This window comes from Coccidioides posadasii, chromosome 2 (assembly GCF_018416015.2).
Source record: "Coccidioides posadasii str. Silveira chromosome 2, complete sequence".
Lineage (NCBI taxonomy): Eukaryota > Fungi > Ascomycota > Eurotiomycetes > Onygenales > Onygenaceae > Coccidioides > Coccidioides posadasii.
This window is the reverse complement of record NC_089408.1, coordinates 6224761-6251375: the sequence shown is the minus strand read 5'-3', so window position 1 is coordinate 6251375 and position 26615 is coordinate 6224761. Positions and strand designations below refer to the sequence as shown.

Here is a 26615-nt window from a genome sequence, read left to right as displayed (position 1 = left end):
CAGTGTAATTGTTTTCGTGTGACTTCGAAAACGTTCCCTTGGTGGCAGTGAAGGCTGAAAAGTTCCCAAATTTTGAAAAGGAGCTTCTTCCGAGCTCAACCTCCCAACAGCGGCACCAGCCCTTTTTTTTTTTTTTTCCCTCTCTTCGACAATCACTCATTGTTGTCGACATTATGTCTCATATCTCATTTAAAGGCTGTAGTTTCCTCAGCCACCTCGACAGCTTTCAATTTGACATCTCATCATGCCAGACGATTGCAGCATCGCTGGTCTTTGCCACAGGAGGTCTGTTCCTCCTCAGCAGGGGCCTTAGCTTCCTTCGAGCTCTGTTCAGCATTTTCATCTTACCAGGGAAATCAGTATGTTACCTGAGTAGAAATCCCAGGAGGCCTAGTACGGTAGTCTTCGACAATGCTAACCTATTCCGTCTAGTTGAGCAGCTTTGGCCCGAAGGGTAGCTGGGCCCTCGTTACCGGTGCCTCTGATGGTATTGGCAAAGAATATGCCCTCCAGATTGCGCGAAAGGGTTACAACATCATTCTCGTTTCACGCTCCGCATCGAAGCTCTCCGCCGTGGCCTCCGAGATCACTTCCGCTAATCCCAACATTTTGACCAAAACCGTTTCCATGGATTTCTCAGAGAACAACGACGAGGATTACGAGAAACTTACGGATATCATCAAAGACTTGGAGATCTCTATCCTAATTAACAATGTGGGGTTGAGCCATAGCATCCCTGTACCATTCGTTCAGACTCCAGAAAAGGAAATGAAAGATATCATCGCCATCAACTGTCTCGGCACACTCCGCGTCACACAGCTCGTTGCACCCGGGATGATGCAGCGGAAACGCGGGTTGATCCTTACGATGGGCTCATTCGGCGGTCTCTTACCTACTCCTCTGCTCGCCACATACTCCGGCAGCAAAGCTTTCTTGCAGCACTGGTCTACTGCACTAGCTTCCGAGTTGGAGCCATACAACATTCACGTGCAGCTCGTCGTCAGCTACCTCGTCACGTCTGCAATGTCCAAGGTCCGCAAGGCTTCCATGACAATCCCAAACCCCAAGGCCTTTGTTCGATCGACTCTCAACCACCTGGGACGCAGCGGGGGCTTGTTTTCGTATTCGCATACATCCGTGCCGTATTGGACTCACGGTCTCATGGCCTGGGGCATCACTTCTTTCCTTGGTGCAATGAGTAAAACAGTCCTTGGAATTAACAAGTCCATGCACGAATCCATTCGACAACGCGCGCTGCGTAAGGCAGCGCGGGAGAGTGGAAAAAAGGCACAGTAGATGTTGTGTGTCTAATCCTTTTTTCAGACATGGCCTAAATAAATTTTTCGGGGTTTATATGCTGCCAGCTTTGTCAGTAGTGCAAAATGAGCAGAAAAGATTGTATGAATTTACTTTTGGGTCCACGTCCTTTTGAGTGGTGTTCTTAATGTACACTACAAGTTTAAATAAATAATGAAACGTCACTTGAACAGGCTCTTGGAATTTGTCCAATTAGCTAGGAGCCGAGCTCGAAATCCACAATAAATAGCAAGGACCGTGTACACCAACTACTCCTGACAACCCTACAATGAAGATATCACGGAACTTCAAAGTCTTGGGTCACTCTGGCATCCCGTGTCTTTTCCAACCCAAAGGAGTCAAAATGCTAATAGTTTCCTGACCAACAATGTATAGACTCGTGATTTCATGGATCAGTGCAGCTGAATCTTTCTTAACACCGCGTCGCTCACGGATTGATGCCCAAAAGCTGCCAGGGATCCTGCTTCTCCGAGCCCTACGAAGAAGCAGCCTTTCATGAAACCAAGGCCAAACGACAATCCAGAAAAAGTGCATGGAGGTATGGGGGCTTTTCTTCGCACATCTTCTCAGTTTCGTCCGTCAAATTTTATTCCATCCTCTCCCATTGGGACTGCCATCCTGGTGCTGCAGGATGGGCTCTCCGTATTGTGCCCCATAATAATCATGCACGTCATTCCAGTTGCTGTTGGAACTGCCAGGATGCTGTTGCACTTCTGAACTCGGTCGAGCTCCGATTTGACATCGGCTCATATCAAAAGGCGGTTCTTCATACCTAACGTGGAGCTGGTCGCATGCTGGGGTTTGTCCTCTGCACTCTGGAATATCTCGCCATGAAATTGTCACGCTCCCACCGCAGATGCCACATTAGTTAAACTTGGCAAAGAGCCTCCATCGGGAGTATGTACGTAATAATTTACGCATCAAGAGACCTTAGTTAACTAGTTGCTCAGAATATTACTGAGTCAGTCAGTCATGTCGACCCTACTATCGAAGTCAAATTTTCCAAAGGCTTCGTACCGCTGTTCTTAGACCCGTTCTCGCGTTCGGATCCATCACACTGGAATGTTAATGGTTCCCGTTTTCTGGGGCGCACCCGACAAAGTGGCTTGCCCGGCTCCCGAGCCCAAGCGAGTTTGGAATCTTCACTCCTGTTTGGCGGGTCAAAAAGTGCTAGCTTGCAGGGAGGTAAGATATGTCTTCTCCACCCTGGCCTTCAACAACCTTGGCAATGGCTCCCGCGTTGAGTGCTACGTAGGTCAAAATGATTGGGAGCCACGATCACGTTTGCCCATCCTGGAGCCACAGAGAAGCCATACTTATGATAATTCGCCAATTCTTCGGCGTATCGTTGCCTCCCCTCACTTCCATCGACACATGATATGGTACAGATCGCCTGTCAGCACCACAATTCCCCCCCTCCCCTCTTCCCCCCACACCTCGTTGACGAGTCAGGAGTTCAATTCCCGACGTAACTTGACCTGAGGGCAAAGCTGCCAACAATGCTGGGTATTCATTTGACGAAGGACCAGTCACGACTGAAGTTATCTTCCCCTGGCGAGCCAGTCAATCAAGTTCTCGAGTCCTTGATGAAAAGGAGTGCGTTTTTTCTCTGATCCTGCGAGATATACAGAATAGCGCGGCTTGGAGGGCGATAATCGGGTGCTACGACTATGGCCCACCAGGGATGCATGTTGGTAGCCAATATCGTTGGGCTTTGGTAGACGCCAATTCTCGAGAGGCACATATTGAATTTGATTGCACCGCTCTAACAGCCGAGGATGCATCGATAGGCTTGCTAATTGAATGTGGCAAAACACCGTTGAGGGCGACGTCTTCAATCTGAGTATGTCGTGAAAATTTTCTCCAAAGCAAGGTTCGACGAAATAAAATTTCACTCTGTTTGGGCCTGCTGCGAGTTCGGGAATTCTTGATGGAGGAGACAGAAAATCTGGCAGATCCTAGGGACGGAAGGACGCATTTTTGATTTGATAGAATCGCACCTAGAGTCTTTAAAAATTGGACGAAGCGAAGTAATTGTTGGAGCCAAAAATTCTATAGATACCAAGATCGTGGTCTGCAAATTATCAATCTATCTTCAATATGGCTTTAGCTATCCTTCAGCGCCAGGACGAAATCCCAACACCGGTTCCCGGGCCTGCCGAAGTATGAAGGCTGTCAGCAACGCTGAGAACATCTGGGAATACACACCTAGCACTGAGCCTCCATTTGGCAGTGGCGACGCCCCCTATCTTTTCTTGGGCTATGTATATTGGCCTAGTCATTAGGATGCTGCTTGTCGATGAAGTTGACATATCCAACTAAAGTACTTCCGGAGTTCTTGTTTTCGCATATATTTTCCCGCGCCACTATTAGAACCCTAGGTTCTGCACCTAGACCTTTTGGATAGAGCTGATGATTCAAACATCATCAAGCTAGAGCTTAAATAGAAGAGATCATCGCTTCTGGTAGAAGTTTTGTTTGACAGATTGGGGAGCTGGAATGAGGTATCCGGAATATGGCCGGAATTTTCAACCCCAAATTAAGGGACTGAACAGTGGTTCTCCGGGACTTTGGGTAGGGCATAAATCAGGTCACTACTCAAGGGTCAAGTGTTGAGCAGGGTGTTTTGTTGGCACTGTGGTTCCAATGCTCAGATACCCATCACACCTCCCGGCTTTTCTGATGATCGTACTGCATGGGGTGCCGTTACCGTGAGCGGAGGCCCTCCATCTTGTAATCTCCACACATAAACTGAGGGGAGAATATGGGAGCGGGGCAAAATCCTGCGGAGATAGAACTTGACTGGAAAGTTATATATCACCTGGCGCAAATCCTGCCATAGCGTTGTTGGGTAAGCCAACAAATCAGTAGCTTGCAATTAAGCCGTTGATACCTAGCTGGATATACTGCGCACATGTCTGGCATCACGGACTCGGCTTTTTGCCTCCTGTTTTTCAAGGTCTGCGTTGAGCCTCAGCAATAGAATTTAGGCTTTGTGGGACTCGTGGAAATTTTGTCCGCAGGCATCAAAAGGTCCAGCCACATAAATGCCACTACGACGACAACACATCTCAAACCTGTCGGGTGAACGGGCACTTCGTTTATGCAAGATAAACGAGCAACTTCAATAGCAGGCCCCTTGGAGCTATGGTTGTCCTTCCCCTGGAGTAAACCATACCATAACGTTGATAAAGGTATATAAACATGTGGTGTCCTCTTTTTTGATATGTACGGCAAAGTTATGTGAATTTCCAAAATGGTCCGTGGCAATCAACCTTATCTACCGGTTGCAACCTTAGATGCTTGTGAGAAATTAAAAACTCTCTTGGATCGGGTAATTGGGAGACAAACCCCAATATGACGCCCTGCCGGTGGATTTTCATTTGTTGATGAGGCCTGTGTGGATTCCAGCCAATCCAGACCGAGCGCCGAAAGAAACCCTGAGAAATCGAAATCTCTAGTAAAGTGTATGGAGAAGTTAGCAGTACAACGTCTCTCTGGGACAACCTCGTCTTCTCCACAGCCCGGAGAGCAAGGCTTCGCCATTCGTCGTGTAATTCGAAATGCGGTGAAGAAAGTCTACCCTTTCCCCCCAGGCCCCATTATGCAGCGTGCGGGACGAAAAACATGTAGCTACTCCGCCAACATCTCCCAGTAACCCAGTCAAAAGACAATAAAATTTTTTGGCTTTAAAGCGAAAACCGAGTCAGGATGAAAGTAAGATCCCGGATCGAAGGGGCGCTGCACCTGTGAAAACCATGTCACGAAGATATACATCGTAAAGGCGGATCTTCAAACTGAGGTGGCATCGATCCAGTTGTTGCCTGTGACCGATGACGTCTTTCTCAATCCTCGATGATCAAACTCCCATCCCAAACGCTTGCCCCTTGTTGAGAGGAGCAACGCCATAAATCTTAATTTTTTACATGGCCCACAAAGAAAGGTCTAGGGTCAACGTGTCTGCGTCATGAATCAGGACCCGTTCAATTCGAATGAGGTTGGAGTAAAGAAGGAAACCTTTGAAAAATCTTCTCGGAGATTGCCAAGCAGGTTTATCGAAAGAAGATGCTCCCAACGTCAGCTCTAAGAATAACCGAGGCGATCAGGTGACATAAAATTGGCAATACTCATTCTTCAGGGCTAGCTAGGTGGCCCTGATGCGTCCGGGCTTGATCATACCTGCATATTATTTTTTCATAGTAGTCGCTTGTCGCAAAGATTGAAAGTCAATAACTCAAGATCGTGAGAAGGTTGGCCATTGAGTACCGAGAAGGCTTGATGACAGTAGCATCATTGTCGCAACATAAACGGGAGTATAGTAGACTGCCACGACTCGCAAATTTTCCGCGGCATTTCTGATAAACACTGAGCCGATGTCTTGCGGTCCAAACAGATCAAGGATCCATAGGAATGGCGAGCATCTTCCTCGCCCTCCTTTCGTCAACTTGGAAAGCTAACTGGTAGAAAATGTTTTCCAGGGGCATTTGGGCACCCATTTTAAGATATAACGTAGACCTTCGCTGTCGTATAAATTGTGAAAGGTAAAGGTTATCCATCTCATCAAAATAATATCGTAGTATCACAATCCTTTAAACCTGGATACCATACCCTAGAAACGGCTGTTATATATCTTCCTGCAAGGCGAGGAATCGCTCGCTATTTCAGGGTGGTTTTCGCAAAGTCCAGGAAAAATGACGTACAGCGTCCTGTTCCACGGCCAATTTAAAACTTATACTGATGTCTCTGGAATTCGAATAGTGATCCCCGCTCAGGAACTATCGAGCTGGACGGCAGCTTTTTGGAAACATTGACCTTCGAGGGTCGGGAGTTCCAGAAACATGCAGTCGAAAATGAAATTTACTATGGCCCTATCGATGATGTATGTGTTTCTGAGCCATTTTCTGTGGTGACTAACTCCAAAATAGGAAGAGATCGATCGATTAGACCTCCAACATCGAGTGCTGAGCGGTGTCTTCGATCACCGCCTTATATTCCCTCCGCTGGAGAGCCTTGACAAGGTCCTCGACTGCGGATATGGATCTGGGGCGTGGGCGGTGGAAGTTGCAGAGCAATACGAAACTTGCGACGTAAGCAAATTCCCGACCTCATCTGGTATACGGCCATTAACCTTGAGAACTTAAAGGTAATAGGAGTGGATGTTTCGCCGCATATGAGGCCGGATGATATCCCCGATAACCTATGGCTGCAGGTAATTCTCCCTCTGGGTGCCAGGTCGCTTTAAACCTATCGCGTTTTCACAAACTGCAGTCCTACCACAATGCGATCCGCACTTATTTTATGCAGGCAGCTCGTCAGGCTGGGCTCCCCATTCTTGATCGTTAGGCTCTTTTGTCATTGTTATAAATATATATTGACTTTCTTACTGTTAACAGGTCGATGATCTAAACCGGCATTTTACCTTTGGGTATAACCAGTTTGACCTTGTTCACTCCAGGCTAGTTGCATCGGGGATAAACCAGGACAGATGGCCTAGATACCTGCGAGATATTGTCAGGTGAGCCAATCCCATCCCCGGTGCATCATATAGCAGCGCAACTAACTATCCTGGTCTGGCCGAGAACACCAGATCTCTTAAGCGTGGAGGGTGGGCTCAGATGGTTGAAATATACTTCAACATCCAATCTGATAATGGAGCCTTGACAGAAAACCATGCGCTCAGAAAATGGAGCAGTAGCTATATCAAGGCGTTGGAGGGCGTGAAAGATGTGCGAGTCGGTATGAAATTAACGAGCTTGATGACATCGGCGGGGTTGGTTGATATCGAATCGAAGATGATCCCGCTCCCTTTATCAGGATGGTCGAATGGTGAGTACTACCCCCTTCTGGGTGCTGGCCACCGCTCACGGTCATTAGACCCAAGAATGAGAGTTATTGGAGCGATGAATAGAGACAATACGCAACAATGGCTCAGCTCGTTGGCATTATATCCGTTCATGCAAAAGCTGCATATGTCTCGCGATGAGCTGAACAACATCATCACGCGTGCGCGAGAGGAGGCAGATGACCCATCCTTAAGACCATATGTTCCACTGTAGGTTTCCCTTTGCTAATGGTGAAAGCTTGTATTGACGAGACAGATACGTGTGCATCGGTCGAAAGCCGTAGGGCAGTGAGCATCCATTGACGGTTGTTCCCTTTTCAGGTTGAGCTCATTATTTTATGGATTATCGCTTTCGTATGCTGCTTTCTCCTGCAGATTATTCGATTTCGTGCGGCATTCTGCAATTTGTTATATACTCCATATAGCCTCAAAAGAATACATACTGACATTCTTGCTCAGAAATTTTGAGATCATTGAAACCTTTTGGCCACTGAGTTGGATGCTGTTTGGTAGGGTGTACTAACGTACCTGGCACCTACCACACATTCCAAAATTTCTGTTACCGGATACCAAATCCCTGATTTGTCCTCCTGAAGTTGGTCTTTTAAAATAAGAGAACGTGCAGCTGGGGAATTCATCCTGGTGAGCCGAAATAGCCGCAGCGGTCGGTTTACGAATTCAGCTTCGAGCCGCTGTTCTGAGCAATATATGAGGCTGGAAAGATGATATGGATGATTCGATTCGGCATTGGTAAAGTAGAACCAACCGTTGAAAAAATGGTTCTTCACCTATCCATTGGGCTTTCATGAAGGGTCGGATTGCCAGCGAAACCAAAGACCTACCTGATAACGTTTTTATTTAGCATCAACGTATCATCCATCAAAGTAAGGCCTTGATGCTGACAAAACAAATACTACTTAAGCCGATGGAAGCGAGGACGAGACCAGCACTCATTTTTGGATTCTTGAGTCTAGGATACCTCCGAGCTCAGGAGGCGTGGAAAGCAAATTCGATAACGACAAACGCAGAGGCATAAACAAATAAGAAAAAGTACAGGCTGAGAAGCTTAGTGCACACACGGGGTCGTGCTATGCACTCAACCTCTGACGTCTGGGAGTGAGATGAACGGAAGATCGTTGCTCAGGCTCAGAAAACAATAGGTGAGGTTGTGGCGATTGGGACAGCGGGACGTGTGACTTGGCTGCCATCAACTAACATCAAACCAACTTACGCGAACTTCCGTGTTTCTCCTTTTAATACAGAGTAATCCCTGGAGTTGTTAGTTCATTGCTTGTTCTATCTTCTTGCTAACTGCTTGAAGACAATCCAGCTGTCTCTGGGTAGAGGATGGAATCATACTGAGTCAGGTTTTCCGCACATGGGCATTCTCTCAGCAAAGATTCTACTTATGATGAACCCACGTAAGTTCAAGCATGCCCACTTCCTCCAGCTGACCCGAAGTGGACCGCACAGAAGGTTGCTTCATCCCTCTTAAGCGCGGTAGTCAAGAATTACGGAGCACATCAGCCAGCGATGTTGACTGAGCTTGGCGGATCTTACTTGCCCGGCAATGTTAGCCCTCCACACCGTTGCCGGGTGGGGAGTGCAGTGCTATTCATCTCATCCTCCTTTGAAGCACGGAAATGGCAAGTAGTGCGCAGTTTCGATACCAGGAGCTTTGGCTTGAAACAGAGCTCCTTTCAATACAACGGTATTTGCACTCCGTGTATACTCCGTACATGAATCAGTGTTTCTGACTGAACAGGAAGGCTTTCCCCAAAACTGCCTGTTAGACAAAGCGATCCGTTCTGCGGTTCACTTAATGACCCCATACAAAGGGTCTTCCGACGAGGACGCTAGTAGAATATCGATATGCCTTCGGTCCGGCTCCCCGTAGTTAGTTAGCCCCACTTAGCCGGCATTAGAACCTGGGCATTCCGAGATCCCAGATCGAGATTAACGGGCGTGTTTGGGACAGCATGCTCACCTGCAGCCAAATCTTTGCGGAATACGGAGTATAATGCCTCTGTATGAACACGCCCACCCTACACCATGAATCCACAGTATCCCTCAGATCTCTAGTTAAAAGTTCAGTCCGCTTAGTATGGAACCGGCAACGTAGTCCCTTTAAGGTTTATATTTAATCCGGTCCCAGAGATCTTCGGCTGAACTTTCCAATTCCATCAACGCACCGGTACAACTTGCCGAGATATGAAGCGGTATGGAGCGGCATAATTTCAAATCAACATGATTTTGAAGAGAGCTCCATGAAGAAGTCAAACGGAAGGGGTTTGTCTCGCGAGTGAAGATGCCATCCACACATAAGAAAGATAAACCCTGGGATACTGACGATATAGACAAATGGAAGGTTTGTTTTCAGCGCTCTCACGATTCGATATTAAGCTGCGTTGCTGATAATATCAATTGTCACAGATTGAAGAATTTAAACCAGAAGATAATGCTGGCGGGACCTTCGCCGAAGAATCTTCCTTTGTCAGCCTGTTCCCGAAATACCGGGAAGTCTATCTGAAGGAAACATGGCCGATAATAACGAGGGCATTGGAGAAACATGGAATCGCTTGTACGCTGGACTTGGTGGAGGGTAGTATGACGGTGAAAACTACACGAAAAACATACGACCCAGCGGCCATCCTCAAGGCACGAGATCTAATAAAACTGCTTGCTAGAAGTGTCCCAGCTCCACAGGTTCGTTTTGTGGACATTGCTATCCGTCCGCCATTTTTCACGCTGACGCTCCGAGTTTCTATAGGCTCTTAAAATCCTTGAAGACGGGACGGCATGCGACATCATTAAAATTCGAAATCTGGTCCGCAACAAAGAGCGATTCGTTAAACGACGCCAACGCATCCTAGGCCCTTCCGGCTCTACCTTGAAAGCACTCGAACTCCTTACAAACACATACCTCCTCGTCCAAGGCAACACTGTGGCAGCCATGGGCCCATACAAAGGCCTGAAAGAAGTCCGTCGCGTCGTCGAAGACTGCATGAACAACATCCATCCAATCTACCATATTAAGGAATTAATGATTAAGCGCGAACTTGCCAAGGACCCCAAATTGGCAAATGAAAGCTGGGATAGATTCCTCCCACATTTTAAGAAGCGAACCTTGAGTAAGAGAAAGAAGCCCTTTAAGGTCACCGATAAGTCGAAGAAGGTGTACACGCCATTCCCACCACCGCAGGAGAAGAGCAAGGTTGATTTGCAGATTGAAAGTGGCGAATATTTCTTGAGCAAGGATGCTAAGGAGCGGGCGAGAAAGGAAGAGATTATGGAACGACAGAGGGAGAAGAGGGCAGAGAAAATGAAAGAAATAGAGAAGGATTTTATTCCACCGAAAGAAGACACAGGTGAAAAGAAAAAGAAGAAACGGAAGCGCCAGGAAGACGCCACTGATAAAGCAGTGGACGGAGAGAAGAAGTCCAAAAAGCGCAAGAGTAAGGAAAAAGTCAGGACTCAAGAAGAATAGTGAGACTTATATGACTGTCGGGTTTGTATGCGGCGTACCGGTCGATATCCTAAACCAAGGGGGTGTTTGCTCTTTGTGTATTCCATATTCATAACTATTATCGAGCATCTAGCGGAACAAATATCAGAGTACATACATCCACAGTTACCAAGGACTCATCCCATGCATGCATGTATGTATGTATGTATGTATGAATGGTTGGTTCGGGATTGCTTGCTGGCTCCCAGGCTCGGTTGGGTAAGGTGTCCGCGGTTGGGAGAGACCCGCGGCAACAAAACTGCTGAGCTTCATGAACCCACCACGGCCCTTCAGCGGTGGGATACCTACGCCTGGCTGTGACACCAGGTAAGAGCCGGGGGAAAAGCAGTACCAGAGAGATACCCCAAGGTCATAGACGGGGCTCGCTTCATCCTGTTTGGTGGTCGAGACTGGATTGCTGCTTCTTGGTATATGATCTCTCAGAATTGCAGCTCACTCATCTTTCATAATGGCACTTAAGGCATGCGCGAGTTTCAATAAAACAACGCTCTCGGTGGCTGCAAAGTAATTTAAACTAACATACAATGGTTAGTAGAACAATAAATGTCATGAAATCGAGACCATACCTATCCATTAATATTCTGAGATGTCTACCAAAATGGTCCTCATACCGCTTCAAAGTATCTTCCAACTTTGCTAAGCGAGCAGGATCATACGACCTTGAAGACTCAAGCCCGGGGGTCTGCTTTGCATTGTTCCCTGACAGATCTGGGTCAGCCGCAGCAAGGCTACGTGCAAGCGAAGAAGCCGTCCACGATGCAAACATTGTGCAACAAGTCATTAATTTCGAATGAACCTAGATTAGAACATTAGCGAGTTTTCTTCGTTTAGTATAATGTATCCGGGACTTACTTTCAACAGCTTTCCCTGTGTTAGCATACATTCTTTTAAGCAAGTATCCAAAAAGTCGACATGATCTTGCATTAGCTCATCCACAGTCCTGTTGACTTGCTTTGTTCCGTTTACCATAACCTCGGTACTTTCAGCATCATCACCGTTGACTCGGTCCATAAGAATCTGCCAATTGGGTTCTATAACTTCGGCCGTGCAGAAATATAATAACTGTTGCACAAATACGAGCATTCGGGCTCGCAACGCCCAAGCTTTTCTCTTCCATAATTCCACTCTTCTATCCGAAGATTTATGCGTCCAGCTGACAACCTTGATATGGTCTTGCCAGCAGTTAACAAGTAAAGATTCAAGGTACCGAAGGGATAGCAGATGTCGAAAAATGAGCTGGTATCGGAGGACTGTTTTGCGGCTGATAACAAGGGAAAGAGGGAAGGGAACAAGATAATCAAGCTCGAGTGCATCAAATCCAGCAATATCTTTATCATCATCTACCGCCTGAGAAGCCGGTGTCTGGTACTTTTCGGGGTTCGTCTCAGGATTATCTTGATCTATACCTGATACGCTCACAACACGCATTAGCCATTTTGTAAGGCCGACTTGATTCATTCGGACTTTAACATCTTCCTTAAATGGATCCTGAGCAGCAATACTCCCTGGCTGGCGCAAGACGATGTCAAGGAGCGATTGAAGTTTCCCTTCGTTGACAGATTTGGCGGGTTTCCGGAGTTCAGAAGCTCCCAGTTCTAAGAAGTAAGAGAAGAAATCGGAGCGGTCGAGGAAGAAATAATGCTTCAAGGACCGGAATCGAGTAGTGAGGGAGTTCTTGGTCAAGAGAAGATTGAGCAACGATGCATTTGCGTGGGTATAGGCCCCGTTTACATTATCAAGGAATCGAGGATCATCGAAGGTCTGGGGTACGTCTTTCATCTCCTTGCTGATATCCACACCACCACACTCCCTCACAACGTTGAGGTACTTTCCGGCCAGCAACACCTTATCCTTAACAGTCTCCAGCTGTGGAGGAACTTCAGTTTCACGGATTGTATAGCGTTTGTCCCAGTATTCATCAGTGTAATCTTCCTCAAGCTTATCCCGCTTGATGCCCTTTTGCTCCTTTACAAGGAACTCCGCATGGGGATCTTTGATTTCACCATGGTGCAGCCACTCGTTAAGCATTCTCATGTACGGTCTACTGGATTCTCGCAACAAAGTTTGCAGTAATACTTTGGTTGCTGGGTCTCCAGAAAATGTCGCCAGCCGCTGGGTCAAGAGTCCCAAGACATTGCCGCCCTTGCAAAATTTCTTGTTGGACATGCCTCCGGGCGCTAGATCTCCACCTTCTCTTAGTTGCTCTAAGATATTCTCAACATCATCAAAGTCGTCAATTGACTCGTCTGGATCTTGCGCCAGAAGGGAATTTCTTTTTAGTAGTTCTTGGCCAAAGGAGTATAGCTGAGCTAGGCTTTGCGCGGTGGGCATCGTATGGAGATGAAGCACATGCAATGTAAAGTTCGGGTTGTTAAGGAGCTGGCTTTCCAATTGGGCAATAAGAATAAGATAATCTTTGAGTAGTTTGCGGATTGCTGCGCATAATGCATGATTCACGGCACCGAATTCTGCCCTGCTCTGGACTTCCACGAACGCCTCCATAGCACTGTAATGGGTTGCCATTTTTAGCATCATCATAGTCAGATCCCTTAGGCTAGGATCTAGCCCGGGCATTATTTGGTACGAAGGCCCAACTAGACGATCTGATTCCAGCTCGGGATTATACGTGTTCGCGAAATGAATGTATTCACCTTCATAACCCATGAAGACGAAAAGAAGATCTTGCAAAATTGCAGCTTCTTGGGCGTCCATACTAAGTTCCTTCAATGGTTTTGGACGTAGTCTTTGAGGAACTGTTGAGGAAAGGGGTGGAACGGAGACACGGCAAGATAGAGGCGCCGCCGAGTGAGGTATGAGGGATACCTTCGGGATCCATGGGGCTGTATGAGTTGTTTGGATGAGCATGATAACCAGGAGAATTGGATAGTAGGCTGGGCCAACCTTCATTTAGTTCCTTCTCCTTCGCTTTAGCCACTGGGCTGCCTGCATTCGTTTTGGTCCTCGACCGATCCCAATCTCTATTCGCTGAACTCGCAGTCTCTCTGGTCGGACGCTTTGTTCTCACTTGCACCTTTTCCCGAGTTGTCGTATGCGACCTCTCCGTGCGTAGCTCACTCGGCGCCCTGGAATCTCTTTCTCTAGTTGATGTCTTAAGTCCTGGGACCATGTCACTTCCCAATGGGACATTTTCTTTGGATGCAACGCGTTCATGTCGCGAAGCACTAGCATTATATGCGCGGCTTGAGGAGACCACTCGAGGCTTGATTCCACCTTGGCTGGTCCCACGACCATGAACCGGTGGCGTTCTCACATTTGAAGGTGAAGGCATTATAACCGGCCAGCAACGGACTCAGACGATCGGGCATGGCGGCCGAGGGCAACCTTCGTTGGTGCCGTGAGCGCGTTGTGGCCTCCATCGGGTTGGATTGATTGGGTTGAGCCTAATTGGGTTTAGCGCGGGCTCTGATAGGCACTCTCCGTTTGCGTAGTCAACGAGCGACTGAGCTGTAGCTCCAAGCTCTCTTCCCCATAGCTCGACGTCCTCAAAAATCAATATACCCTCTCGCGTACTCCATCTAGCCATTTATTTCGCTACGATATATCAACTTATTTCTATCTTCTCTCCATTTAACCCGCCGCCACAATGTTTATCGCGCGATCTGAATATGGTAAGCCACCCCCAACTCCGGGTGCGACACAGGTAACTAACCAACTCCTACAGATCGTGGCATCAAGTAAGTTAATGTTGATACGTGCGGCTGCCGGTTCTCGAAACTTATCAATGAGCGCTTCAGCACATTTTCCCCAGAAGGCCGTCTTTTCCAGGTCGAATACTCATTGGAAGCCATCAAGCTTGGTTCGACTGCAATTGGAGTACGTCTTACCAAGTATCTGGGTCTTACAGGAAGCGCTCTCTAACCTTTTGCAGGTAGCGACATCAGAAGGTGTAGTTTTAGGTGTTGAGAAACGAGTTACATCTACCCTCCTAGAAACCTCCTCCGTCGAAAAGATTGTCGAGATAGACCGTCACATAGGTTGTGCTATGTCTGGTTTACAGGCCGATGCCCGATCGATGATCGAACACGCCCGCGTGGAAAGTCAAAACCATGAATTTCACTACAAAGAACCCCTCCGAGTCGAAAGCTGTACGCAGGCCATTTGCGATCTGGCTTTGAGGTTTGGAGAGGGGGCAGATGGAGAGGAGAGCGTGATGAGTAGGCCTTTCGGAGTTGCCCTTCTCATCGCAGGTTATGACGAAGATGGACCACAATTGTAAGATTATTGTGGAAGCTAACGGAGGTAGAAGAGACTAACTGTATTGTAGATATCACGCAGAACCTTCTGGCACATTCTACCGCTATGATGCCAAAGCCATAGGTTCCGGCAGCGAAGGTGCCCAGGCCGAACTGCAGAATGAATATCATCGGTCCCTGACACTGGCGGAGGCAGAGACACTAGTGTTAAAGACCCTGAAACAGGTCATGGAAGAGAAGCTGGATGCGAAAAATGTACAACTGGCCAGTGTGACGAAAGAAAAAGGATTCCGCATTTATGACGAGGAGGATATGGCTAGAGTAGTCTCTACATTGGGAGAAAACTAGCGGCACCTATAAGCAGCCTATCGTCTTGGTAGACTAATAGATAGACCACTTTGATCGAGAAAGGACCGCTTTTCCTCAAACCGCCTTATGGCTTTGTCATGCTAAACCCCACGGTCCTCCGGTTCTACCTGATCTTGTAAACACACGGTTTCAACACCTTAGCTTCTTCCTCCGGAGTTAGCGTGCTATCTTCAGGCTCAAGAAACCTCTTCTTAGCCGCTTTCCCTGCACCCCCCGCGCCAGCCCATTTCCCCTTTGTCGGCACTCCATGCTTGACAAACTCCATTTTGACAAACATCTTATTTGACTTATCCACTGACTGCGGCTTCAAAATAAAACCTCTTGTCCTGAACACTTCCACAAACGCAGATATGTCAGTTTCATCGTCATCATTTGGGTTTGCACGCACGTCTTCGGCAAATATTTCATCGCCAACATCGTCCTCATCGTCGTCTGTCTCCTTGCGCTTCTTCTTCGTCTTATTTTTACTCCATGCAGGAGGCTTAGAAGCCTGTTTACTCTTCTTGGTCACTTTTCCAAACCGACTCTTGACCTCACTGACCCAGCATTCACCCTTGCCGTCTCCCCTCAGAACTCTCCAGGCCTCTTCGACGAAAGACACCCAATTCGTCCCCATTAAACTGAGGCAGAAAATTGTGACATCGACTGTGCCATCCTCAAGCGGGAGGGATGAGATATCCGCTTTCGTAATAAGAGGGTCACCTTCGTGAAGGTCATAGCTAAGTATCTTCATCTTCATTTTTTTCGACACAGGGGTAAGTGCACGCGAAAATTGCGCATCGCCGCAGCCCAGGTCCGCGATAGTGCATAGGCCATTTGGGCGCCTTGGCAGTGCAGTTGGCCCTCCAGGCCTTTCGGGCTTCTTATGTCCCTTGGACGGAGGTCGGATAGGCCCTCTGGTTCTCACGGAGAGGATATAATCGTCCACGGGATTTGATGGCCAGGATTCTTTCACCTGACGTGAAAATCCAGCATGGTACTCAGAGAAAAGTTCTGGGTTCGCGGTGAAGAGCTCTAGCGCCTGGGTCGAGGGAGTTGTATAGAGTGTTTCATTGAGGTGACGGAACCGCGCGGATACCAATTTATCTCGCATGGCCTTTTGCAAAGGCGTCAAGTTAGATTCTGACGTCGAGGGGGGCAGACTTGCGACAGAAGTAGACGGTTTGTTTTTGGCGTTCATGGAATTTTCCACCCGCTCGGTCTGTTTTCGTTTCTTTCGAGGAAGCTCTGAGGCTTCATCGGCAATTTCATCACCATTAAGCCTCGTGGACTTCGACTTCCCATCTCTGCGTTCGGTGCTCGGTGCATCGGCTTGAGCAGTGTAGTTCTCGGTATCGCGCTTTGTATTCTCCAATTTCTTTTCCTTCTTTTTCTGCTTTCTGGATTTTGTTCCGACAGCACTTCTTTCCTTTGTGTCCTGGCCTTCAATATGCCTTCTCCACATCTCATCCACATTCGCTTTCGTAACCTTGTCCTCCGTGCCATGCTTCCGCTTCCGCTTCTTGGACCGCGAAGTATTGTCAGGCCTATTGTCAGCCGCGGGAGTATGTGAAGCAGGAGTTTCTTGCTCTGTCTGTGGCTTCAATTCGGCCACAGAGACCGACCATCCCGGCACAGCAAACATCCCTAATTCGCTTACAGAACAATATTGTGCGGTACAAGGACAATTTCAGCCTGTACGCAGAAATGCCGGCAAGTAATGCCCAATGCACGCAAAGGAAAAACAGCCTAGGCCGTCAAAAACCAGCCAAGAACATAGCTAAAGCAAAATTGTAGTGTGCTATGAGCTCATTTCCACTCTCCAGTGCTATTTCAAGCAAAAGAAAAAAAAGGGCGACGGCAGCTTCCTCGGAGACGATAGAACATTTCTCCGGGAGTTAGCTTTGGAACTGACCCCGAACCTTCTTGGATGGTGGCCATTTAACTTAGCCAGGGCCCAGCCGAGACATCTCACTATAGACCCTTTCACGACGGCGGGCTTTACTTCTCAGCTCACTGGATCTCATTCCGACCTGTCTTTGTCAATTATACGCTGCTTACCTCAAGCGTTGCATTGAGCGGATATACGGTGTGGATGATCGGATCTAGTGGCCTAGCAATTCTACAAAAATTGACCTCGTCCATTGTATCTGATTCTCTCCCCTCACTTTGAACTCCAGATTCCCCGGAAGCTGCAACAGTACGGGTCAAGGGTAGCTACATAGTCCACATAAGGTGAAGATGGAACAAAATGACAGCCTTGCAAAAGTCACGATCTGTGCATTGCCCAACGAGGTGAACGCGGATTGGCCCGGTACCAGCACCATGGGCGCCAGCAGGACTGGGGCTAAGTTGTCTTTCTAGATCCTTTACTGCATCCTAGAGCACCTGTGGACAGAAGAGATAGTCCATCTGTCCACAGTTTCTCGACGGTTTTATGCGGTCGTCGCCAGCACGGTGCGTCAACGTCTTTGTACCATGGTAGGCCTGGAAAAGCTTTGGGTCGGCCTCATATACTATCCCCCGCAACAAGGCTTCAGCTCGTTGCTCTTCTGCCGGTACCTCGGCAAGAGAACACTGGAAGGAACATACCACAAAGGAGAACTGTACACCGATAGCCGTCAATTCACCATGGGTTACTCACGGTTTTGCCCTGAGCCCCAAAAGAGGGCCGGTAAGGAGAACAGAGATGCATCGACCAACCATGAGGAACATAGCGCTCAGGGTTCATCTGAGGAGCCTTCTGCCGCCGTCCCCAGGCCCTTTGTGAGATGGCTTACCACTCTAGATGATTTCGAGCCGTTTTCTCAGCTTTGCGTTGACACTCATCTCTTCTGGAAGTATGCCGATTCGCAATGGAAAACAAATCAGGCGCATATTGAAGACGGGACGGCGAGGTTCTGGCGCAAGTGGCTGGATGATCAGCTGGAGGCACATTACTCTCATCCGCCAACTGACGAGCCGCAAGTGCTTGATAATTTCGACACGGCATGTTCAACGGAGTCCGATCCCGAAGGAGAGCGGATCATTTGGGTAGGAACGAATGAGGACATTGGCTTGAAGCTCCGGGTGATGGATAAAGCCCAGGATGATCCCTTCGGGGAATCGGCAAGTTATGAGCTGCTGTTTGAAGGTAAGCATTGCCATCATGTATTCGCTACCGATGGGGCTTGTAGTTGCGGGGTTTACAGGGCTATCACCTGATCCTATTACTAGAGATCCTTATTCGAAACAACCGATTGCTCCTTGCTCTCGAGCGTACCCAAAAAGCAACCGAACGGTTCATACGCGATACCTACCGTTACTTTTCGTTGAACAGCAGCCTTGGGCCTCCAGGCCATGCGGGAAACTATCTGGTCCCATACATTTGATAGAGATTTATCCTCGCAGCATATGACAAATCGATTGAATAGATTATCTCGGTTTGATGGGCGTAAAAATAGGCCAGCTCAGCCCCCCCATAGCGTCTCCCAGGCCCATTTCAGGGCTTAACAATCTTTCTCCTTTTCGTAACATAATATGTTGGACAGCGCGGCGAGGTGTTGGTGTTTTGAAACTCCATCACGGCTGCGAGTCATTTGTAATACTGTGAGAGCTTTGGGTAGTTATCCGGCGTTGCGCTCTCCTCGTTTTGGCCAGTTCCACAGATTGCACTAATGGAACGGCAAAAGTTTTTGTCATATTTGAGGCACAGGATTTCCGTTTCTGCTTGAGACCCATTTCAAAATCCAGAGCTAGAGGTTGTCGCTGTTTGCGAATTTCTGTTGGCGCCTTGGTCACGTTCCCCCGCCCCAGGCAGACACCATCGAGGTGTTGGGTAGCCGTGGTGGAAAAACGGTGCACATGCAAAGCGAAAGCAGGAAACCCAAAAACCTCCTGGGTGTCTCAATTTCAACTGTCCTACCGCATTGCTGGAAAAGCAAAAAATTAAGGGAAAAGGAAAAAAATAAAAATAAAAATAAAAATAAAGAAAACAAAGCTACCAACAGAGAGATCTTCCCAAAGAGAAATAAAAGTATTCGCGATGTCCCATCCCCAGGATGACAAAGATGTTCTCAATTCGAGTTTTAACCGCTGGATCAGTTAACTAGAGTAACATGGACATACACTATAAGCCAATACAGAGGCCAAAGTATGGCATTTGGGGATCGTGCACAGAAGCACTGTTAAACTGATTGATGAATCTGCGCGCCACATAGCATGCATTCGAAGCCTCATGATGCAGACACCTTCAGCGCCTCCTCTCCAGTAAACTAGGAAAAGAGCAACATTCCATACTTGCGTTCCCCATCCCAGCTACCCAATAAACCACCTTGGACATCACTGCCTAGGTACTCCGTATTGAGAATCTTGTGGCTGCCGGGCGCTGGAGGCTCGAGTGGAGCAACAGGGAGCAAGGGATGAGACAGGAGTTTGAGAAAAGAAAACAACGATTGGTGAAGGACCCCCTGAGAATCAACCAGCTTGCACTCATCCGGCACCGGGAAGGAGGCAACATTCAGAACTGGAAGAAACAGAAAACATTGCGGAAGACAGGGAGAATTCTGGTTGGGCATTGAAAAGCGTCCGGGATAGCTGGCGCGGTGGGATTTGTCGCTTGTGGTGGGGATGGCAGCGGAACAGTGACGCCGGGTGTGTGTCAGTAGACGCTGACTTGGCGATGCCCTGCGAGCGAATCGTCCCGAAGCTCTGTGGATATATATAGATGGAAGAAATAACTCCGTCGGCAGAGGAGCATTCAAATAGTATCTACCTCCTCTCTTCTCTGGCAGAAGAAGAAGGAGAAAAAAAGAAAAAGAAAAAAGCCTGGGAGGCTTCGCTGAGGAGAAGAGCGGCGGAATTTGTTTATTTTTATCCCTTTTTAACCAGCTAACTAACTATTAAGTTAACTAACCTAATTTCTAATCCCTTTTTTGCTCCGCTGCCAATCCCGTGTCCGTGTCGTCATCGCGGCTCGACCGAACAAGTTGTTGACTTGCTGACCCTCTCCGCCTCCGCCAAAAATATAACCGAGATCACACGCACAGCATTCTGGCAGCTGGGCTGTTTCTGCTTTTTTTTTTTTTTTTTTCACGTTTCTTGCTTCTTGATCGTTGACCTTAATTGTCCTCATCGTCACCTCATCGCCTCCTCCGTTTATATATATAACTAGTGCACCTCGGACACCCTGAACGCCGGCTCCCCCACCAAAGCGGAGTACCCAAGGAACAGACAACGGTTTTAACTCCATACCCGCTGAGAATCCACGGATCGCGCCTCGAAGCTACCGCTCGCGTATACTGTTCTGAAGTATAGTCCAGGCCGGGGGCTATAAGGAACTGCCTACATGTATCGCTACGGGGACACTGCGTCCTCCACCACCGGGAGCTCTATCAGTGGCGGTGGTGGTCGGTGGGACGCAGAACGCTTCATGCGGGAGCGCAGCGAGCGACACGAGCCCACACGCCGCGAACGCCACACCGCTGTAGAAGTCATTGAACGCGACCGCGTAGAAAAAAGGGTCCCGTCCTTTGTCGAGGATTATCTTAATGCACAAGAGAAATATGGCCCTCCAGCCCGGCGACCAGACCGCGAGTATGCAGATGACCATCTGCTCTCCAGCGCCGACGCCCTCATCCCCTACAAAGAACGTCGCCGTGCATCTCCCTCTCCACCGCGGAAACCTAGATTGCTACGACGCCAGTCATCTCTCGATACCTTCGATCGCGCCGCAACCCGCTTTGCGAACGACTATTATCAGTATGACCGCGATGACTACGGCCCGCCAGTCGTCCCCAGAGCTGCTTCCCGAAGACACTCCCCTCCATCAGAGCCGGACTTCGAAGCGATCCGGGTTTCCGAACCCGACTATTATGGGGACGAAGAGTTCCACAGGATGCGAGATAGGGTTCGAAGCGTTACTCCCCGTGGACGATACTCGGTGCGCGAAGAGATACGAAAGGAAAAGGTTGACCGTCCCTATCCCCGTCGTGGAAAGACCAGGGTCCCCAAGCACTTGGTGCATCCTGGCGTTCTTCTCGACCTGGGCTACAAGTTCGAAGAAGAGGTATGATATTGATTAATTTTGGGGCCAGGGAGATATAATCTCTAACTCACGAATATAGGGTGACAACATCATAATTCTGCAGGCGCTTGGAAAAGAGAATATTGACGAGCTGGTCAGCTTCAGCAGGGAGGTTCGTCGAAAGACTCGTGGTAAGACTCCGAAGAGCATGGGCACCCCGCGGGTTTCGCCGCCGCTAACCCTTTCTAAATAGTCGAAGAGGTAAAAGGACAACAAAGGCTCGTATCTCGAAGTCGCCGTGAGACGGTCTCTGTCGAGAGAACGCGGTCCAAATCCCGCCGAAGAAGTTCGAGTGTTATTCGTCCCAAAGCCGAGTTTCTCGAGGTTCGTGAGACTCGACAAACACGGCGAGTTTCACCGTCCCCGGCTCCGGCGCCGACGCTCCAGCCTCGTCGCCGGCGTCTGTCGTCTCCAATCCGAGTTATTCAGCCCCGTGAGAGATTCGTCGAGGAAATCATCCAGCCAAATACTGACGTTGCACTCATCGTACCGGAGCGTCACCGACGAAGTGATCGCGAGCTACGAGCCGAGATCCACTCTTTGGAGGGAAGAAGACTCCTCACTGAGCATGAATCCATCGCACCGGGTGATGTTATCGAGGTTCGGCGTGACCATAAAGGTGAGTGACGCAATCCTCTCATTCCATAATTGTTGGATGAAACCTAACATATTGGCCATGAAGGCCCGAGCCAACGCCTGATCCGTGCTATGATGGCAACCCTTACTTGAACGACGAAAGAAGCCACGGTTTGGTATCTTCTATTATACATACGCTGTACCTTATACTGCAGATAGCACTCTTGTTGGTCAATCCGTATCCATACCCAAGGCCTAACAAAGAAAAGACATCGTGGAGAAATAGGAGTCTATGCTCACGCAAGCTGCCTTGCAATGTTTTATCCCAACGTCCAAGTTCTATGACTTTTTGCATACTCTTTGCTATATTATGATCCATGGTGGATAATCGGATTGTATTATCAAATTGGCATCTTGTTTTGTTAGTTGTCATTTCTGTCTCTGCATTTATGCCGGTCATATTTTGCTCATACCCCGTCTCCATAGTTTGTTCGCAGGGGTTTTATTTTGCTTTTCTTTGGATTCGAGAGGTTATTTGGGACTTGAAAGACTTAGGATTAATAGATAGGGATGCTTTATTTTCCAAGAGAGGGATCACATCTGCCCCAAAATCACGGGCTTTTTCAATAGAAGTCAAAAAATCGTCTTTCAACAATTCATCGATGTGCTTGTGCGAAATATCAGCTAGCACTCTTCGAAGACCACGACGGGAAGGAATTCCGGTGTAGACCTATGTGATAACGTAAGAGAAGCCATCCATCCAGCAAATCTTTGCAGCATTCTTAACCTTCTTTTCGGCGAGTCTTTGAGTCCTGAAACACCATATTTGTCTGCGACTTGATACACGTTCGCATGAAAGAGCATAGATGAGACAGCCACCACGGCTGTCATAGTCTAATCCATACATAAAACGAACCATTACCTCAATAGCGCGAGCGTCGTGTCGGGGTTCTACGATGTTCTCATGTGTTTCCTGACAGTTAAATATCAAGGTAACTATAACCTCAGCTTTGAATCTTGGAACATTTTGGACTCATTTTCCAGTCACTGTTGAACATATGAAAGAAAAATATCAGATTGAGAGCAGACCATTATCCTGTGGACCTTGAACTCACCTTCAGTGTCAGGATAACAAGTCTGAGAATTTCGACGAACAAAAACATCTAGGCTTCTCCATTTTTTCCGCTGTATGAAATCGTTTTGGTCGTTGTGGGAGTGTGGGATTGCTTTCGACATGGGTTGGGGCGCTTTCTCATCCTAGCTGCCCGTCTTCTCGTCCCATACTTTTCGTTCTCCTCGTCCTAGCTTTCTATCTAGAGAGCCGGCTGGGGCGAACGGCGTCCTCCGTAATGAATGAAGTCGTGCGGGTTGAAGGGGTAAATGGTTTGACGAGTGCAAACTATATATGGTTGTCAACAACAAAACTAAACCGTGGGATATCTCAGCCTGGCGCTCTCGTCCCATGAATTAGCGCCAGAGAGGGTTGCATCCAGTCTTCCCGCAGGCTGCGCCGCGGCGGAAAGGGTGCCTTGTGATTGTGTAAAATGGAGCAGGGAGGCTGCCTCCGCTGGTTGTGCACCTTTCCCTCTCTCTCTGTCAGAGAACGCAGGAGCCGAGTTACCGGACGGACCTTGGGGATACAGTATTATCTGGCATCATTTTGCGACTCACAAGTGCGGAGGGAGGCAGCCCAGGAATATTACTGGTCAGATGTACAGGGAAAGGCGAATGGCAAGGTCAGCAAGGTTCAGTCTCTTTGGGGGAGGGGAAGAGAATGGCGAGCCAGAACGGGTCGAAGGCAAAGAAATCCGATTGGAGTTCATGTAGCAGGCAATGCATGAGCTTTTCCTGGTGCAGGAAGCCGTGGGGAACGAACCGAACCCAGAAACCTGTGAGAGGAGGGCAACTGAAGCACGGAAGCCACCGCAGAGAAGTCCCCCTCTGCTTGTGGATAAGGACGGTTCGTGGATCGTTGGGGATATTGAAGCAGGGGATCAGGTAATGTCTTGTCTAAGTAGACAGTTGGTGAGTATGGCGAAGTGCTCAGGACATGTGCATGTATAGAGAATGTAGGCCAAGTAATAGTAGTGTAGGGAGTGCTCTAATGAACACCTAGGCATATAATGGCGATCACACTAATAAAGCCCATAATGTACGCTTACATTACAATCAATCCATACACTATATCAAGACTTGAGACTTGTCTCTAAGTTCCTCACCATCCACCTCAACTCGGACTCAAGTGCCTTGTTAATCCTGTCCTGTCTCACATCTACCTTCTTCTTTGTTTCTTCACCAGGACCATCATTTCTCCTTATTCTCCTCTTTCTCCTCTGGTTTGGGGATGTGTCTCCCAGCGGCGCTCGTTCACAACGCAGAATCTCCGCCCTTTCAAAATCAATGACCAGGATGCTCTTGCTCTCCTCAGTCCAGAACATATTTCTCAGTTCTATATCACGGTGGAGCACACCCAGGGCGTGAATGGCCCGCAATGACTTCAATGCCGCAGAAATAACTTGCTCCTTTAGAGCACCACAATCAAAGGTATCAGTGCCTGCATGGGCAAGAAGTAAAAAGTGCGGAATGTACGCAATACCATCATAGCACATGGGCTGTTTAGAGACATCAATTGTGCCGAGACACACAGGGACATGTATGCCCTGTATTGGCTGCAGTTGGTCATAGACTGCCTTTTCATGTCTGAGGTAGCGATGAAATTCCCGGGGGAAGCCCTTTCCCACAAATGTATATCCATATTGGAGAAGGTCAACTTCAAACAGTGCGCCACGAGCACCGTGTGTGTGCAGCGATTCACAGCCTAGCGGGGTCCAGGGGTTTACTGGTTCCTGTTGAATCTGTGCCTCGAGAAGGGCGATGAACGTGGCGTGGTCAATCCTATGATTGTCTGTTCCATGTTCCTCAACATTTGGGCAGCCACGGTCCAGCAGCCCACCATTCACGAGTCCAAGCAAGCATTTTTGCGTGCAGTATCGCCGAGTTCCATCCTTGCACACGGGGCCCTTGTAGGGTGATGCCCAGTCAGGTGGAGGAGGTGGCACAACCATGACGTTTGAGGGCCAGTGAGGTCGTTGACTGGGTGAATCGGAATCAGGTCCACTGTCATCGTCATCTTTGTCGCTACTGCCTGGCAATGCAGTAGTTGCTTTGCAGGTCAGTCGAGCGCTCTTCGATCGGGTGCGCACAGGTGTCCTCTGGATAAACATCTGCGCACTCTTTAGGGGCTCATAGGGTGGGGATGATTTCACAGCTTTTGCTGGAGTTGGTGTTTGTGAATCTTCTTCTGAAATCACCCACACTTTCAACTGCTTCTCCGCCCAAGTTCGCCAGTTTTGATTATGTGGGGAAGTCTGTATTGCCTGCAGTGCAAAAGCAAGGACCTGTCCAACTGCTGTCATATGCAGTCTGTTGTCACTGTCAAGCTCTCCGGTAAAACCAGTAATCTCGCCCACATCTTGCTCAGGGACCGAAAGATAATAGTAAACAGTCCCTGGGTCTTCCGCATTGAAATGGAGGAAGATAAATGCTTCACCGGTACTCACATAGCCATACTCGACACCGGCCTTGATCATGTAGGAAAAGGCTTGCGTAATGACTGCAGCTACCAGACGACAATATTGAATTTCACTTGTGTCATTAGAATGACACTCGACTATGTCGTCAAGATCCATGTCCTGAAGCCCAGCTTGAATAACCGCCAGTGGGAGTTTGTGTGGCGGTTTGAGTTCACCAATTAATGCTGGCCTTTTGACCTTCTCGCCCTCGTTGTATACGCAAAACTCATCCGCCAGAGGTCGGGCAGAGGTCGGAGGGGTGTTTGGCGTCGCAGCCCCTCCAGTTCCTTTCCGGAGCTTTGATGGGCGAGCAACAACTTCCTCCCCCTCCCCCTCCCCTTCGCCATCACTAAGGGTATTGGCGTGGTTCTCAAAGGCTACATGTCCCTGAAGATTGAACGCCTGTCGGAGTCGCTCATTCTTATAGAGGGCTTCAATAACCGACCCTACAGGTGCTGTAACGGCATCCCGTTGGAAATGGCGAAGGTCGGGCTCCGAACGAATCGTTTTTCGCATGTTCTCTCCTATAGTCATCAATCCATGCAAGGAGCTGAAATGACGCTGGGTGACAAGATCGTCACCAACCAGTTGGTCCCAGATTGCCGTCTGTGCTTCGGCGAATGGGACCCACTCCCGGATGCGGTCAGGGCGGAGTTTGCCATCAGCGTTGTTGGCACTGCCTTTAGTGGAACGTTTAGGCTGCCCTGGGACAAGGCCGAGGAAGAGATGGGTGTGGCAGGCATCAAGATATTCGGGGAGCGTTGAGCGCCGCGTCTTTTCCTCTGCCGCACGTTGAACTTGCTCTGCCTCCCATTGAGCTTGCTCTGCCTCCCGTTGACCTTGCTCTGCCGCCAGTCGACGATTTTGCTCATACTCTAAAAGCCGGCGCAGCTCCTGAACCTCATCGTCGGCCATTGCAACGGCAAATAAAAATGTTCAGTAAAATAGACACAAAGGCTCAGTGCAATAGACATGTTACTGAAGCCATGAAGAGAATGTTGTTGTTGGAACTATGTAACTAGACACAAAGGCTCAGTGCAAGAGACATGTTACTGAAGCCATGAAGAGAGTGTTGTTGTTGGAACTATGTAACTAGTTCATCACCCAGGTTGCTGCCTGGCTAGCCAAGTGCCCCACCCGACCCGTCGGAATATGA

At 48.5% G+C, this 26615-nt stretch overlaps 9 protein-coding genes across 9 annotated transcripts; 6 read left to right on the top strand and 3 right to left on the bottom strand.

Moving 5' to 3' along the window:
• Positions 1 to 49: 49 nt before the first annotated feature.
• On the top strand, positions 50 to 2247 carry D8B26_004484 (uncharacterized protein). The gene is made up of 2 exons (XM_003065006.2): positions 50 to 359; positions 433 to 2247. Exons 1-2 carry the CDS (start codon positions 174 to 176, stop codon positions 1294 to 1296), a joined length of 1050 nt encoding a protein of 349 aa, XP_003065052.2. The 5' UTR covers positions 50 to 173; the 3' UTR covers positions 1297 to 2247.
• Positions 2248 to 6008: 3761 nt separating this feature from the next.
• Positions 6009 to 7588, top strand: D8B26_004483 (uncharacterized protein; the record flags this gene model as incomplete). Its single annotated transcript, XM_066124497.1, has 7 exons — positions 6009 to 6013; positions 6076 to 6196; positions 6243 to 6404; positions 6461 to 6526; positions 6711 to 6832; positions 6905 to 7143; positions 7192 to 7588. 7 exons carry the CDS (start codon positions 6009 to 6011, stop codon positions 7371 to 7373), a joined length of 897 nt encoding a protein of 298 aa, XP_065980578.1. The 3' UTR covers positions 7374 to 7588.
• A 1849-nt stretch (positions 7589 to 9437) lies between these two features.
• KRR1 (90S preribosome/SSU processome component KRR1) lies at positions 9438 to 10817 on the top strand. Its single transcript, XM_003065004.2, has 3 exons — positions 9438 to 9527; positions 9593 to 9865; positions 9930 to 10817. Exons 1-3 carry the CDS (start codon positions 9468 to 9470, stop codon positions 10644 to 10646), a joined length of 1050 nt encoding a protein of 349 aa, XP_003065050.1. The 5' UTR covers positions 9438 to 9467; the 3' UTR covers positions 10647 to 10817.
• Positions 10818 to 11041: 224 nt separating this feature from the next.
• On the bottom strand, positions 11042 to 13785 carry D8B26_004481 (uncharacterized protein). The gene is made up of 4 exons (XM_003065003.2): positions 13587 to 13785; positions 11538 to 13525; positions 11252 to 11481; positions 11042 to 11199 (listed from the first exon to the last, which is right to left on the bottom strand). Exons 2-4 carry the CDS (start codon positions 13395 to 13397, stop codon positions 11118 to 11120), a joined length of 2172 nt encoding a protein of 723 aa, XP_003065049.2. The 5' UTR covers positions 13398 to 13525; positions 13587 to 13785; the 3' UTR covers positions 11042 to 11117.
• A 504-nt stretch (positions 13786 to 14289) lies between these two features.
• PUP2 (proteasome component pup2) lies at positions 14290 to 15247 on the top strand (the record flags this gene model as incomplete). Its single annotated transcript, XM_003065002.2, has 5 exons — positions 14290 to 14314; positions 14368 to 14380; positions 14441 to 14519; positions 14575 to 14918; positions 14971 to 15247. The coding sequence occupies 5 exons, from the start codon at positions 14290 to 14292 to the stop codon at positions 15245 to 15247; spliced, it is 738 nt and encodes a 245-aa protein (XP_003065048.1).
• Positions 15248 to 15371: 124 nt separating this feature from the next.
• RRP8 (rRNA processing protein RRP8) lies at positions 15372 to 17019 on the bottom strand (the record flags this gene model as incomplete). The annotated part of the gene is made up of 1 exon (XM_003065001.2): positions 15372 to 17019. Exon 1 carries the CDS (start codon positions 16890 to 16892, stop codon positions 15372 to 15374), a length of 1521 nt encoding a protein of 506 aa, XP_003065047.2. The 5' UTR covers positions 16893 to 17019.
• A 217-nt stretch (positions 17020 to 17236) lies between these two features.
• D8B26_004478 (uncharacterized protein) lies at positions 17237 to 18669 on the top strand. The gene is made up of 3 exons (XM_003065000.2): positions 17237 to 17542; positions 17612 to 18380; positions 18464 to 18669. Exons 1-3 carry the CDS (start codon positions 17489 to 17491, stop codon positions 18616 to 18618), a joined length of 978 nt encoding a protein of 325 aa, XP_003065046.2. The 5' UTR covers positions 17237 to 17488; the 3' UTR covers positions 18619 to 18669.
• A 1617-nt stretch (positions 18670 to 20286) lies between these two features.
• D8B26_004477 (uncharacterized protein) lies at positions 20287 to 22227 on the top strand. Its single transcript, XM_003064999.2, has 4 exons — positions 20287 to 21293; positions 21352 to 21442; positions 21505 to 21930; positions 21994 to 22227. Exons 1-4 carry the CDS (start codon positions 20574 to 20576, stop codon positions 22038 to 22040), a joined length of 1284 nt encoding a protein of 427 aa, XP_003065045.1. The 5' UTR covers positions 20287 to 20573; the 3' UTR covers positions 22041 to 22227.
• A 784-nt stretch (positions 22228 to 23011) lies between these two features.
• Positions 23012 to 26421, bottom strand: D8B26_004476 (uncharacterized protein). Its single transcript, XM_003064998.2, has one exon. It carries the CDS (start codon positions 26372 to 26374, stop codon positions 24074 to 24076), a length of 2301 nt encoding a protein of 766 aa, XP_003065044.2. The 5' UTR covers positions 26375 to 26421; the 3' UTR covers positions 23012 to 24073.
• Between the last annotated feature and the right edge of the window lie 194 nt (positions 26422 to 26615).